Source organism: Pelmatolapia mariae, linkage group LG3_W (genome assembly GCF_036321145.2).
Source record: "Pelmatolapia mariae isolate MD_Pm_ZW linkage group LG3_W, Pm_UMD_F_2, whole genome shotgun sequence".
NCBI classification, from domain to species: Eukaryota; Metazoa; Chordata; class Actinopteri; order Cichliformes; family Cichlidae; genus Pelmatolapia; species Pelmatolapia mariae.
In genome coordinates this window covers 30,371,226-30,386,555 of record NC_086229.1, presented here as the reverse complement: position 1 = coordinate 30,386,555, position 15,330 = coordinate 30,371,226, and the positions used below count along the sequence as shown (strand labels likewise).

General features: G+C 38.7%; 2 protein-coding genes across 2 annotated transcripts in view; one reads left to right on the top strand and one right to left on the bottom strand.

Moving 5' to 3' along the window:
* The first annotated feature begins 226 nt into the window (after nt 1-226).
* Nucleotides 227-8,828, top strand: LOC134624374 (interferon-induced protein 44-like). The gene is made up of 8 exons (XM_063469355.1): nt 227-292; nt 370-411; nt 509-542; nt 680-875; nt 3,424-3,576; nt 3,716-3,887; nt 8,317-8,417; nt 8,565-8,828. Exons 2-8 carry the CDS (start codon nt 372-374, stop codon nt 8,739-8,741), a joined length of 873 nt encoding a protein of 290 aa, XP_063325425.1. The 5' UTR covers nt 227-292; nt 370-371; the 3' UTR covers nt 8,742-8,828.
* Nucleotides 8,829-12,787: 3,959 nt separating this feature from the next.
* The window catches only part of LOC134621872 (NLR family CARD domain-containing protein 3-like), a 182,888-nt gene continuing 180,345 nt past the window's right edge, over nt 12,788-15,330 (bottom strand). The window contains exons 6-8 of the mRNA XM_063467975.2: nt 14,289-14,462; nt 13,037-13,083; nt 12,788-12,861 (exon numbers count right to left, since the gene is read on the bottom strand). Coding sequence (XP_063324045.2) covers nt 12,788-12,861; nt 13,037-13,083; nt 14,289-14,462 — 295 coding nt within the window. The remainder of the gene's footprint in view (nt 12,862-13,036; nt 13,084-14,288; nt 14,463-15,330) is intronic.

Here is a 15,330-nt window from a genome sequence, read left to right as displayed (position 1 = left end):
AAAATTTTATCATTTTCCATAAGTCACTAAGATAGTGACACAGCACATCTGTAATCAGTCTGACCACAGCACCTGGTCAGTCTGTAAGATTAAACATTTTCAGTAAACGTGAGAGTGGAAACATCAATATGTTGCTGTTTTTATGTTATCTATAAACAAGATGAAAATGAAAGTAACCTGTGAACCGGGGGGATTCTTAGAAGTCACGTGTTCTGTAAAAATGAAAGTAAAAACAGATTTGGAAGACTTTAAGACTGTGGATAGGTTCACATTCTGGCTTTGTCCAGCAAAGGTAGGTTCATTTTAATCCAAAGCAAAAATGAAATCATTTATTTAAACTTTGAATTAAGTAAATACTTCATGTTTCAGTTATGGGTTCTTCGTCTTCAAAAACAGCTCCTCCATCTCCACGTACGTTTATTCAAAAGCTATAATCATACGAGTTGTCATCCAATAAAAAATGTACTATACATTGACATTATTTTCTCTTTAAATTGTTTCTTGTCAGTTCTTGAAAACCCATGGAGGCAAATTAACTTTGGGTGAGTGAAGCTCATGGAAAAAAATACATTTTATTTACCGTATTCCTTCTATTTAGTCAGTGAACTATCCAGTTGTTGCATGTTAATTCATTTTTTCCATCTAAGGTGTGAGATAATATAATATTTCCTTTGAGCAGAAAGAACCCAACTGACCAGCATTTTGTGGAGAACTACAAACCTCAGGTTGAAGAACAAAAGCTTAGGATCCTCCTTTATGGTCCATTTGGAGCTGGAAAATCTAGTTTCATCAATTCTGTAAACACTGTCTTACAAAAGAGAGTACATCGTGAGGTTTTGGTGGAGAACATATCTGGTACCAGCTGCACCAAAGAGGTATGGACAGAGTACAACTATGCCAATAACAGTGAATATGTGACTCACTAAATAACTTGTAGCCAGAGCAGTGATCTGGCTGTATCCATGAATGTGCAAGTTGGTGAAGGCTTTTATCTATGTTTTACTGTCATGTATGCCAAGTTAACATTAGGGCTGGGTATCGCCACTGATTTCTAGAATCGATTCGATCCACGATTCGATTTGATTCAATTTAAATCTGGGAAATTTTGCCTCAGACAGTCAGAAATATTAGAATAGAATAGAATTAGAATAGAATAGAATTCAACTTTATTGTCATTGCACATGTCACAGGTACAGGGCAACGAAATGCAGTTTGCATCCATCCAGAAGTGCTTTAGTGATATAGATATATTACAATATATATTAGCAATAATATAGATGTGTAAGTATATTACAGAAATGGGTCTATTATGGTATGTTATAATGTACACGGTGTGAAGTATGTTATGAATATTCTATAACTATAAGTATGTACAGGCTGTAGTGAGTACAAGCTATGTACAGGCTATGAACAGGATATAAATGTGAAATAAAAACTATACAGAAATCTGAGATATACAGTTATACAGAAATGTGAACTATGCAAGTTATAAACAGTTGTAGGATTAAAAATTATCATATGTACAGAATGATATTCACACAGAACTATACAGTAGTGCAGTTAAGATAAGTGAGGTATGTGGATAATTGTGATAGTGATAAAGTGCTAGTGGTTGTGGGTGTGTGTATGTTCAGTCCATGAGTTTAACGTGGGTCAGATGTCAGGAGGCAGAGTTCAGGAGTCTGACAGCTGTGGGGAAGAAGCTGTTCCGGTACCTGGTGGTCTTAGTCCGGAGGCTCCTGTAGCGCCTCCCAGAGGGCAGGAGGGTGAAGAGTCCATGTGATGGGTGACTGGGGTCTCTGATGATTTTCCCAGCCCTTTTCAGACACCGCTTCCTGTAGATGTCCTTTATGGCAGGAAGTGGTGCTCCGGCGATGCGCTGGGCAGTTTTCACGACCCTCTGCAACGCCTTCCGGTCCGAGGCAGAGCAGTTCCCGTACCAGACAGATTATAATTCAGATCAGTGCATTTACATATTTTTGTATCTATAAAAAGGAAGCTGACACTCGCAAGACTTTATCAAAGGTGTGAGCGTCACAGCAGATGCTTTTGTGTCAAAGTAGCTGAAGATAAAACACAGAAAAACATGAAGGTGATTTTCCTGGCCTGGGATTTTATAAAAATATTCTGCAGTACATCAAAAACGAAAGAAAACCATTAATCAACATATGAACGTTACCTCTGACGTTACAGTGGTTTTATTAGAGACACGGCTAAGTGTTTTGCATTTTGCATAATTTTAAAAAGTTTAAATTTGTTCAGTATTGAACAGCAGAAATTAGGTTTTCTTTTTGGAAGAATGTAAAAGGGAAAAAAACAGCGGCCAACAGCGCTGTAAACAACAGTAGACTTGTGGGTATTATATTTAGACAGGAAACTGTTCTTGAAGTATACAGAGAGAGCAAGAGAGAGAGAGAGAGACACAGACAGAGAGAGAGAGAGAGACACAGACAGATAGAGAGAGAGAGCTGTGCATGAAGTGTGATTTTATCGTGGTGGAAGCAAAACAGCAAAAGTAAAAGGGAATTCATGACAATGTTTATGTGAAGCCAAATGTGAACCGTAGTTTGGATCTTCTTTTGCAGCTGGTTCAGTCAATATTGTTTGGAGAGAGATCAAACTAATAGCTTTAGAATCAGCGCAAAAAAGGCGTGACCCGCCGAAAACACCAGAGTCAGCGAGCTGTCGGCTTTCAGCCCCGACCCTGTCCTTGCCGTCAGGTGAGAAAGGCAACATCTCACTGATTCTGATCTGTCGGCAGGTCCGCGCTTTGTGTTTACGCCATAGTGCAGAATCCGTGTACCTGCTCTCATTTACTGTTTTAGCTGTTTGGTAGTTGTTGAAATTTTGTGAGGTTTAACCTGAGATTCTGGCGTTTCGGGGAAAATAAATTTATATTAAAAATCGATTCAGGATTTTAATGAATCGCTATCACGATCGATAAATAGATTATCAAAACCCACCCCTAGTTAACATGTGGTGGAGACCTGGCATTGTATAGTCTTATGTTCTGCCAAATGAATGCACCATGTTCAGATCCTATCAGTTACATTATTATTATTAGTTATATTACTAGATACAATAGCTATTATTGTCTAATTTCGTTAGCCTCTCCCCCATCACCAGCTTGTGTTACAAATGCCGCTTTCTCGTAGTAGTGGCACTCTATCAGTGCCAGATTCTCTATCAGATTCGCCCCTTGCTCACCACTTCTGGTTTCAAAAGGCCAAAATAGGAACTTACAAAATTTTCACCTTGAAGTTTCGGTATGGAATTCCACTAACCCAGGGGTGATGCTGTTTTGGCAACAACTTATGAAAATAACAAAATTCTTCTGAATTTATTATCATTATAGGACCTGTTTCTCAAAGCGTTTGAATGTGAAAATAAATAAATGTATTATTCTTCATATGTGATCCACAGTATAGAACCTACAGGATCCGGAATGGAAACACCTTTTACCCTTTTGTCCTAAATGACATGGCGGGGTTCAAAATCACCAGCAGAAGACAGAGAAGAATTCATGTGAAAGATGTCAAACAGGCACTGAAGGGTCGCATAAATGATGGTTACAAGGTAGAGTTATTTTTTAAATTCGGCAGTTTTAAAATTCTGACATTCAGTTAAAAGAAAAAGATCTTTATATTATTTTGGTAATTTTTCAGTAATTCATCATTTTACATTATTTGTTTTATATTTACACTTTATCTTTTAGTTCAACCCTGAAAATAAACTGTCAAAAGATGATAGATACTACAACAGAGCTCCAACTGAGAACGACAAAGTGCACGTTTTGGTTTGTGTTGTTGATGCCAACACTGTATCTCTGATGAATGATGCCACTGTGGAGGTAATGCAGGATGTCAGAGATGAAGCCAGTGATCTGGGTGAGCAAAAATCACTGTTTCTTCTTTTTACAATGGGAACTAACTGCCTTAAAAAATCTAATATAAGCCATCATTACTTGTTTTTGTTTATTGTCATTTCCGTGCAAACACCCATCAATAAAGAATAACACTTATTCACACTGTTAAGCTATTAGTCAGTTCTTAATTCCTTATTTTTAAAGCATTATTCTTTCTTAGTATATAATTTATAAATGCAAAATGTGATTGACAAAGTAATTAGATACAAATTTACATATATAATGACTAAGCTATGAGCTCATTGTATGTGAGTGTGTTAATAGAGGTTTAAGAAATACTTATTTTATAGTTAAGTATCTTGCTTGAGCTCATCAAAACAGAAGATTGTTTTTGCCTTATACTACGGTGGCCCTGAAGTGCAAACCACAAAAACAAATCACAAAACGCACAACAAATCTCTTAACGCAAAAACAAATTGAAAAGCGCAACAACAAATTCACTTAACGCAAAAACAAATTGAAAAGCGCAACAACAAATTGAAAAGCGCAACAACAAATTGAAAAGCGCAAAAACAAATTCACTTAACGCAAAAACAAATTGAAAAGCGCAAAAACAAATCACAAAACGCACAACAAATTGAAAAGCGCAAAAACAAATTGAAAAGCGCAAAAACAAATTGAAAAGCGCAACAACAAATTGAAAAGCGCAACAACAAATTGAAAAGCGCAACAACAAATTGAAAAGCGCAACAACAAATTCACTAAGCGCAAAAACAAATCACAGAACACACAACAAATTGAAAAGCGCAAAAACAAAAACCAAACCGGAAGAGGTAGGTACCAATGCTGCAACAACAGGCATCACTGATTGGGTGATGGATCCGGTAGCCTTTTGAACCGGAAGTTGTTCTGCCGAACGTGGTTATGAGAAAGAGCAGTCGACGGATCCCAATTCAGGGTCTGCAGCCCTAAAGTACGCAGCCTCAACGATCCTCAAGGGCCGCGTACTCAAAGACCACTAAGGCCGGAAGTGCGAGGCTTGTGAAATGGGACGGTCTAGCCTCCGTCGCGCTGCCCAGGTTGCCTAGCAACCATAACACCAACCGCTGGAAACGTTTCATACAGCTTTGACGGAAATGAAGGAGAACATATTTTGTTCGTGTGTTTGTTTCTACACGAGCTTTGTGTGATTTAATAAGTATCTGAGGCTGAGACCACAGGACTGTAAAATATGATTGCTGCCCTTCATATCTGTACTGAACAGTCATTTAAGATTAGCTAGTAAATAACAATTAGCTAATGTTGTTCATGAGACTAAAGTCAGTGTAAATATGATATGGCCAATATTATAGTTATTAATCATAAGTTATTACAGCAGTGAGTTTGAACTCTCAAATCAAATAACTTCTATTGTCACATCACATGTGCAGGTACACTGGTACAGCACATGTGAGTGAAATTCATGTTTACTGAGCTTCAGTAAAGATTCAAGTTGCAGTTATTTATATGTCCTATCACATTAAATCTTCACTCAAAGACAAGTATCTTTGACAGTGTATATGTAGATGTATTATATATAAGAGACAAATATTGTCCGTGTAATATGTTGGCATTACTAAATTTGGCTCAATGCTTACATATATGTGTAAAAAGAAAATGTACGAGCTGTGATAACTGTTGCTGATAAAATAAAGAGTAGACTGATATATTAAATATTCCTTTATTGGGTGAGAAAATCAGACCATGTCATAACTGCTTTAAGTCATACAGAATAGATATCAGAGCCTTAAACAGACTGACTTCTGCTAAATGGGTCAAACTGGGCAGAAAGTCTACAAACACATAACATCCTTATAGAATATGATGTAACACTATAGATCAACTTACCTCAGAATATATAAAGCATATAAACAATTACAGCAATATGATGCAACAAACACAGTAGTGCTACTAATCCAAAATACTCAAAGCTTCATAGAACTGAAACAAACATTTATTTTTAGCTCCATTCTGCTGCTGATACATACTTTAGGTTTCTGAATATTAAACTTGTTGCTGCCTTTCATAGTGTGTAACTTGAAGGCCCTGAGTACTTTCTCCCACACTGAAAACACTGGGATGATCAAATTATGTGAACATTACCTAATAATGATTCAGGACAGATAATTAGTTATGTTAAACTTTCCTAGCAGTCCTTCACAAACAGGGAACAGTCTGTCTATTCTCTCCATCTGTCAGCTGCTGCTGGCTCTTCCTCCTCCTCTTCCTCACACACTGCTGAGTTTGTCCTGGTGGATCATCAGGGGTGCAAAGCCTCACAGATGATGTGCAGCAGTGGGTCCCTCAGTCTGTCCTCACTCTGGACACTTGCAGTTGTCACACATGGAAATCAAATGTGTGATAAGCTGCAGGATTCAAACACAAGTGTAACTTATAAGCACATGTTCATACTTTTATTCCACAATCAGAGAGAAAGAAACAGAGAGAGAGTGCAGGACAGACAGACAGGTGACAGTCTCAGGTGTATACACTGCTACAAAACAGCACAGAGAAGGAGGATTTAGTGTTTGTGTTATTATGAGTGCTAAACAAGAAGAGTCCCAGATGGTCCAGTGGACGCATGTGTGACTCCTGTGATTAAAGCATCTTTCTTTCAGCTTAACGAGTGAACCGTCAGCTCGTTCAAGCACACGTTAAAGTCCATTTGGCTCGACACCACCGAACAGAGGCAGCAATATAACATAGCTAACATTAACAGTGCAGTGAATCCTGCTTGTGCCGTGATATTCAGGACTGCAAACCGAGCAGCATCACTGACTTTCAGCTTGTTGTGTTTGTGGATATATGACTGACTTTAATTATCCATAAAATCATCACATTCTCTGTAGGATTAAGGTCAACTATTGTATTATTATATTTTAAATGCTTTAAAACAAAGTAAACGTTGAAAGTACAAACATCGCTAATGGCAAATAACGACATCTGGCCAACAGTAATGTTTTAATGTTCCTCATTATTAAACATTTGCACATAAAAAAGTGACATCATATTCAGTACTTACGTTTAACAGTTTACTCTTCGGCCGCTACGCTTCTGCCGTCAGCGGCAAAATTATCCACAGTGACTGCCGCGCTATGAATTGTGGAATATGTTGGGCCACGAAGTCTACCCCGCCACAGCCTTAAAATTCAGGGAAATGAAGGCCGAATTTGAGGACCGCATTTCGAGCAGCCTTTGAATTGGAACAGCCTTCGGCGCGCCGCTGTGACGTAATCGGCCTTAAAATGCATCCTTTAAGGCTGCAGACCCTGAATTGGGATACAGCCAACATGTTTTGTCCAAGTTGTGGAAAAAAGTTGTTAGAGCAGTCACCAAACTTCCGAACAGAACAACTTCCGGTTCAAAAGGCTACCGGATCCATCATCCAATCAGTGATGCCTGTTGTTGCAGCATTGGTACCTACCTCTTCCGGTTTGGTTTTTGTTTTTGCGCTTTTCAATTTGTTGTGTGTTCTGTGATTTGTTTTTGCGCTTAGTGAATTTGTTGTTGCGCTTTTCAATTTGTTGTTGCGCTTTTCAATTTGTTGTTGCGCTTTTCAATTTGTTGTTGCGCTTTTCAATTTGTTTTTGCGCTTTTCAATTTGTTTTTGCGCTTTTCAATTTGTTGTGCGTTTTGTGATTTGTTTTTGCGCTTTTCAATTTGTTTTTGCGTTAAGTGAATTTGTTTTTGCGCTTTTCAATTTGTTTTTGCGTTAAGTGATTTGTTTTTGCGTTAAGTGATTTGTTTTTGCGCTTTTCAATTTGTTTTTGCGTTAAGAGATTTGTTTTTGCGCTTTTCAATTTGTTTTTGCGTTAAGAGATTTGTTTTTGCGCTTTTCAATTTGTTGTGCGTTTTGTGATTTGTTTTTGTGGTTTGCACTTCAGGGCCACCGTATTATACAGCATTTGTAAGTGAAAATGAAAGAATTGAACAAGTGTGAGCTATCTTCACAACAGCAAATGGCACAAAGACATACAGAACATACAAACAGGAAGCAAACATAACCCACCTGAGATTTGCAGAATGTAGGTAAGCTCAGAGTCTAAACCAGAGTTTGTAAGAGAGGGCTACACTGAGCAATTGGAGCCACAGTGTATCAGTTTCTTTGCTAAAACACCCACAGTTTCCCCTTGTATATCCTGTACATTATCTCAACTGTCAGTTCTATTCCGCCAACATCAGACTTATATGTGCTAACGTAGCAGCTCCAAGTACCTGGTCTTTGGATTCACAGTTATAATCACAGTTCACAAATCACAGTCACAGTCGTAATCACAGTCATTTAGAAGTTATCAAATTTTTCACGAGTCTTCCTCATAGACCACAGTCTTTTATGTACAACCAGAAGTGTTAGGAAGCACTTATCTCACATCACAATCCATTCACCCAACATTTGTGTTGTATTTGGTCAGGGATTCCACAAGTGGCAATTTTTACCAAAATTGACGAGGCTTTTCCTGAGATAAACGATTATGTGACAGATGTCTACAAGAGCAAATCTCTGCAGCAAAAGGTATATTATTTTAATACAGTTTTATACAGAAATGCAATATAATTAAACTGTCAAAATAATTATCATATTTTTTTGTAATTCTGTTAACAACCCTGATCTTTGATCAGTAATTTCTGAACTTTTTTATTTTTTTTAATTTTTATTTAGATTCAGCAGTTCAGCAAACGTGTGGGCACCCCTATTCACTCTATTTTTCCAGTGAAGAACTACCATTCAGAAACAGAACTGAATCCTGCCATTGATGCCATAATAATGAACGCCCTGAGAAACATCATTGAAATTGGAAATGACTCTCTCAACGAAAAGTTACAATCCCAGAGCTAGACATCCACTGCACTGAAAGTGTAGTTTTGGTTCAAGTGTTAAAACCATTACAATCATTGTATTTGGTAAATTGTGTGTGAGTGAAAAGCATGGTTTGATTAAAAGTCTGAAATCAAGAAATTTAATGTCTATATTTCTCTGAAAATTTACAAGATGTGTTTTAAGACTAGTAGAAAAATAATAATCCTCCAAATTTGTTTTTTAAATGTTTATTATTAAAATTGTTGTAGTTTCCTGTATTACCATAATACACACATGAGGAAATTAGGGAGATATGAACCCCTGGGTGAACAAAAATTCCTCTGAATGTAATCAAGAAAACAAATCAAGAAGCAACTAAACATTGAAACCTCTGAAACAGAAGGGGGGACTTATAAGATATGAGTCTAATCTCCTTGGTGCCATCAAAATGGGAATCAACATGAAAAAAATTAAAAGAACTAAAACTTCAAAAATCGTAGAACAAAAATCCTCAAACAATATATATTTTTTAACAATATACCAATATAGCTAAAGGCCAGAGGTATAATACATCATTTCATCATCACACTGTTTTTATTACAGTAAAATTCTGCTTAAGTAATACAAAACATTACAAAAATTCAAATAAGAGTTTTTTGTCCTAAAAGGAGTCAAACTTAACAGAACTAAACTAAACTTTTTTATAAAGCTCCACAGCAAACTGCTGAACCAAAATCAAACTTAAATGAACAAAAAAAAACTACCAAACAACCGAAACACAAACAGAATCTTAAATACTGGCTGATTAGATCAACTAAAACACATGGGGGGAGACAAAAATGGCAACAACAACAACAAAAAAAAACGTAAATAAGTGAGATCTCCATAAGTCTGGAAAACACACAAAGCTTCCATAAAAAGGGAAGCAATCTTACTCTGGCAGGAGTTCTGGCCTACAGGGAATGGGACTTACAGTGGCTTGCAAAAGTATTCGGCCCCCTTGAACTTTTCCACATTTTGTCACATTACAGCCACAAACATGAATCAATTTTATTGGAATTACACGTGAAAGACCAATAAAAAGTGGTGCATACGTGAGAAGTGGAACGAAAATCAGACATGATTCCAAACATTGGAGTCAGTTAAATTAGCATCAAAGCATTTTTGATTCTGGATCCAACTCAATGCAAGAAGGCAAATGTGACCCAGCCTGTGTAGAAGGTTAACAGACTACATCATCCATCATTTTAATGGGTCACCTTTGACAGTTTTATGGACAAAGTGAGTTCAAAGATCAACAGGTGCAAAGCCAGCTGCACAGTAAAAACAATGAATGCTCCCGACAGTTTGGTCAGTTCTGCTGTCAAAAGTAATCTATAAATTTTGGAAATGAGGGGTTTTTGAAAACTTTGGGTAGTTTAGGCTGTCAGAGAGTGTCAGGTGCATCTTCAGCCGGGCCAACTTTAATTAACCCCATGTTTGGTCTTGTCACCAAAGGCCATCCCAGTTATACTTGTTCGTTTGGCTCTCGGCGAAGGCGGTCGCACTTTTCTCCTCTCCTCTCCCTTAGCTTCCCTGCTTAGCCTCTTGTGTCCTTGTCTAGTCTCGTGTTTTTTTTTTATTACTTTTCCCTGGAACACTCTCTCACAGTCTGTTCTCTAAAACCTAAAAGAGAATTATGGATTGGATCAACTGGTCTCTGAATGCAATTGACACCCCTTTCTCAACGAGAAGTCTGGGCTCGGGTGAGCCTGAGTGCTGAAGATATCTACCTATTCGGAACCATGGTAACAGGGTTTTTGCTGATCGGAGCTGGCCTGGCCCTGGCTTATCGAAGAATTAAGGAAGCGGAAGCAGCTGTTCAAACCCCCACAAGGCTGCCTGCTGGGACTGAAACGATGGGACGAGGCGTGAGTTTCTCAAAATGGGCTCATTGAGTGCAGCACGGATAAGATCTTGGAGAACCGCACGGCTGCCGTGAATACTCAGAACAAGACCTCTGAGTGCAAACTGGATCACATCTGGAGGGGCTCGCTCAGAATAACACCTCTGAATGCAAATTGGATCACATCTTGGAGAAGCTCACTGCGGTTGTGAGTTCTCAGAATCGGCTCTTTGAGCACAAGTTTGATAACATCATGGAGAAGCTCACGGCTCTCCAATGGGAGATTGAGAGACCAGTGTCGGACTGTTGGAACAGCTTTGAAATTCATATGAGTTGTTCGCAGTAAAGTAAAACCACCATCACTTCTTGCGGATACCCCTTTGGCGCCAGCTGCGGTCGCAGGGCTGAAGCTGAACAAAAACACCCTGATAATGACTGTGTTTAGTCTGTTCCTTCCCATTCCATGCAAGGCCACCTGGGTTGGCTGGAAGACTGTTTACTTAGCCTAGCAGGGCGAAGGACACTGTCTCAGCTGAACTCTGGATACACACACACATACATATACACTGATATGCACACACTCCTCCCCCCTCCCTTTCCAAACGCCTTCGACGCTTATTCCCTTCCGATGCTGACGGTGGATCATGGAGACCAGCGCATAGGCTGCAGGCCCGGATGTACTGTCTACATTGGCTGTCTCTCACCCTTTACCCACCCCTGTTGCTTGTCATGTGTTTCTTTGGTGTATTACATTTTACATTTTTTATTAGACATTTTTAAATTTCAACGTGACTTTTAACTGGAGAAATATCGGATATATAAACGTCTGCAACAAACTGATTCCAGCTTCTACCTCATGATAGGAATGTTTTTGTGGCTCAAGATGACCTGATATCTTTCATGATGGATACATTTGACACGTGTTTCACATATTATAGACCAACAAGTTATTCATAGCAGTTTAAATACGGGGAGTCACTTTTGGGCACAGCAGACAAAACAGAGCCAATATTTCCTTCTTTATTTAAATGACGTGTGTCACAGATGTGACCTAGTAAAGTGTAACTGAACATTAGTAACGTTATTAACACTCTCATTGCGTGCTTTGGAGTTAGCCTCAGCTAAAGTAATATACTAGCAAAAAACTATTTCCAGACTCAACTTCCATCACACAGATGATGCTTGTGGCAAAAGAATAACGTTCAGAAGCCTTTTCATTATTAAATCTGTTTCTATTCATGAGGAAATCATATTCAAACTGATTAAATAGACATTTATCAGTAGTTAGCTGCTCTGCACCCGTCTCAGTGTGAAGTGAACTGGAGTCTGTCTGTACTGGATCTGGATTCATCGTCGTCCCTCCAACAGCGACACAGCGATCACCAATTGGTGATAACGACCTACTGAGGCTGCTAGCAGGTGCAGGAGGGCCAATCTGAGCCACAGTTATGGGGCTGATAACTGCTAATAACGCCCATTGATGGACTGTTAACTCAGACTGAGGACTTATTTTGAAAGCCGTTTCCTGGAGCAGGACCCTGAACAATTAGAAAAAGCTGGTTTTAAAACACTTCATGTCATCTGTGCCCATTAAACTGAAATCATGGAGTTCATCTTCTCACCAGCAGATGGCCACAAATTACCATCAATGAAGAGTTCAAGGAGATGTCAGTGACATCAGAGCTGTACGTATTGATCTGATCAATATGGAAGTTCATGTTTCTGTGATTGGATCCGTTTTTAAAAGCAGCTGTTTTTATACAATGAGAGAAACATGAGAGATGCTGAATGTACTATTACTATTGGATGTCCACTTATTCAGCCATGATGGAAACATCCCATTAAGAAAGAGAAATCAAACATTTGGATTCATTTTAATGAGCTCAGACTTGTTGAAAATGCAGAGGAACTGGTTGTGAACGCAACTTCAGATAACACAACATACAGATATTCACTGTGAAGCTTTGAGTGGAAAAAGACTGAAAAACAACATGTGGATCCTGGAATAATGGGAGCTTCCATCTTTAAAGGACTGAAGAGAAAGAAGTTTACAAGGAATCATTTAGAACAGTTTAAAACATCAACTGATTGAATCCATGAATCTGAAAATGTGTTTCTGGGTGAAAGAGACAGACATGTACAGACTGAACTATCTGTTCAACAGTCAGAGTGTTTCTCTAACAGGAGACACTCTTTACATTCAACTCAACACAGGGACACTGAGGCACCAGGAGAGACATAAAATCCGGGTGTCGATTGTGAGTTGACAGGAATCTGATGGAGAGAACAAACACAATCCAGGTGCAGTTATTGATCCATCATCTGTTCATTGATTGACACTTTGATGATGACTCCTGACATCAGAGATGTGAATGAGTGATGTGAAAGTTTGAAGATGGTTGAATGTGTGCTGCTTTGTTTTCATGAATCACATTAAAAACACACTTACACTTCCTCAGACCTGGTCTCAACCATCGGACTCCAGCAGGCTCCACCCTGAAAGGAGGAGGGGTCAGAGCAGCACAGTCTCTCTCAGCATCGACACATGGTTCTCATACACATACTATTAGACACTGATAAAGGAACAGCAGTTTCCCAAATACACTTCAGTCTATACGTGGATTTGAAAATGGTGAAACTGCTGATGATTTGGACTGGTCCTGGATCTGCCAGTACGCCACTATATTGAATTAAATAGGACCAATTTAAACTGTGACCTTCATTATCTTTATTTTCCTTGTCTTTGTTCTCATTCATGACCTTTAATATTTGTTTACTAATGTCATGACATGCATACCACACATCAAAGTGTCTAACAAACCTTGTACAGTTCAGCAACACTTATTCTCTTCCTTTTTTAGCTGAGTGAGTAGTAAATGCTAGGAAAGCCGCTTTGCTTCTGTCTAAAATTTTGGTAACCATGACATAGTGTCAGGGTCTGACCAGCTCTGCTGGGCCACCTGATCGTTTATGTTTGTGTTTATTTTGATGGAGCCGCACTTCCCTGGAGGCACGTCCACCAACACGGAAGTAGTTTCTGCACACCGCCGATTAATTAACACTCACCAGCTGCCATGAAGTATCCGCCATCAAACCCCGATGTATTTAACACTGTGACCAGGCTTCAGTCAGCACTGGATCATTAGACTAAGCTCGTTAGTAGTGTTTTGATAGTGTGCTCTTTCATACTCCCTTTCGGATTGCTTCTCACTCTTTTTGTCTTTCGCACCAGGAGGTGGAGAGGAGAACACAGGAGCTGATTCATGAGCGGGAAATTAACGCACGGAGTGTCGCCTGTTTTGCCATCGCCACACTCCACTTTGGGGAGCTGGGTGAATTGACCAAGGGAAGCCATGGCCGAAGGATTTCACACTGGACTGTTATTATTTCACACTGTAAATAAATTCACTGTCTCATTGCAAAAGGAGATCTGCGTTCGAGTCCGCTCCTTTCACACACCACGACCCATAGTCTGACAAAATCTACATTTAATGCCTAATCGACGATAAATTATCTCTCGTACATATTTTCTCTCTTATTGATATCAAACAAGAGAATAATAACTAAACATTTATTTTAACATGGCCCAGTAAAAACTTATTTTTGTTATTGTTACATTTGCATGAAAGAGTAAGGATGGGAGTGAAGGATACAGGAAATATTTCTAGCTCTTCCTCCTCTGTCAGACATTCTCTCCATACCTGAGAGTGTCCAGTCTCCAGCCTGGATCCTTCAGTCCAGCCGACAGCAGCTTCATTCCTGAGTTTCCTGAATGATTGTAGCTCAGGTCCAGCTCTCTCAGATGGGAAGGATTGGAGCTCAGAGCTGAAGCCAGAGAAGTACACCCTTTCCCTGTGATCATACAGCCTGACAGACTGCAGACACACAAAACAACCATCCATCTGTCAACAATCATTTTCTGTTTGTCAGATATAACAACAGCTAACTACTTCAGTCCAATCAAATTAATTTAACTTTATTCATAGGTAACACCTTAAAATGTTAGAGACTAACCCACAATCAGACAATCCAATGTGAGCAGGTTTTGGTGATGGTGGGAAGAAAGAAATTAATTTTACAGAAAAATACTGCCAATGAAAATAGGCTCCAGGAAGCTCAGCAAAGCCCTGACTTTCTATTTTTTTTTCCCCCAGACATAAATAGCCACAATAGTTGGCCATTTCTTTTATGAATAAAGCTGCTATAAAAGTTATCATTTTCTTCTTAAACATGCAATATAAATTAAAAAAAAGTCCTAGATCTCTAAACTGACCACTACATGAAATAATTCTTTTAACAGATAAACAAAAATGTGAATATGAAAAATCTTTTGTTTATATTTCTACCGAATTCAACCCAAAATTAAATAAAAGATTATTTGACAAATCTATACAGGTGATCACAGAAAAGTCTGAATCCTGACCTTAGAGTTTCCAGTTTACAATGTCGACCTTTCACTGAAACTGAGAGAAGATTCACTTTTGAATCATGCAGATCATTGTTACTTAGGTCCAGCCCTCTCAAATTAGAGAATTGGGAGTTGAGGACTGAGAATAGAGCTTCACAGCTTCTCTCTAAGGAGTTACAGTGGTCCAGTCTGAGAAATAAAAGATAAACAATTAAACTAACTCAACTTTTGTTAAGGTGCGGTGAGGAGTTACAAAATTCAGTAACATTCAGTCCTGATTTTTTTTTTCTTCAGAAATTTCCTAGTAAGATGTGAACACAACAGACGAATTACTG

Excerpts from the sequence above, each read along its gene's own strand:
- LOC134624374 (XM_063469355.1), top strand. The coding sequence starts at position 372 with ATGGGTTCTTCGTCTTCAAAAACAGCTCCTCCATCTCCAC. Across the intron at positions 543-679 it reads TGGAGGCAAATTAACTTTGG|AAAGAACCCAACTGACCAGC; the intron begins GTGAGTGAAGCT and ends TCCTTTGAGCAG. Across the intron at positions 876-3,423 it reads GTACCAGCTGCACCAAAGAG|TATAGAACCTACAGGATCCG; the intron begins GTATGGACAGAG and ends TGTGATCCACAG.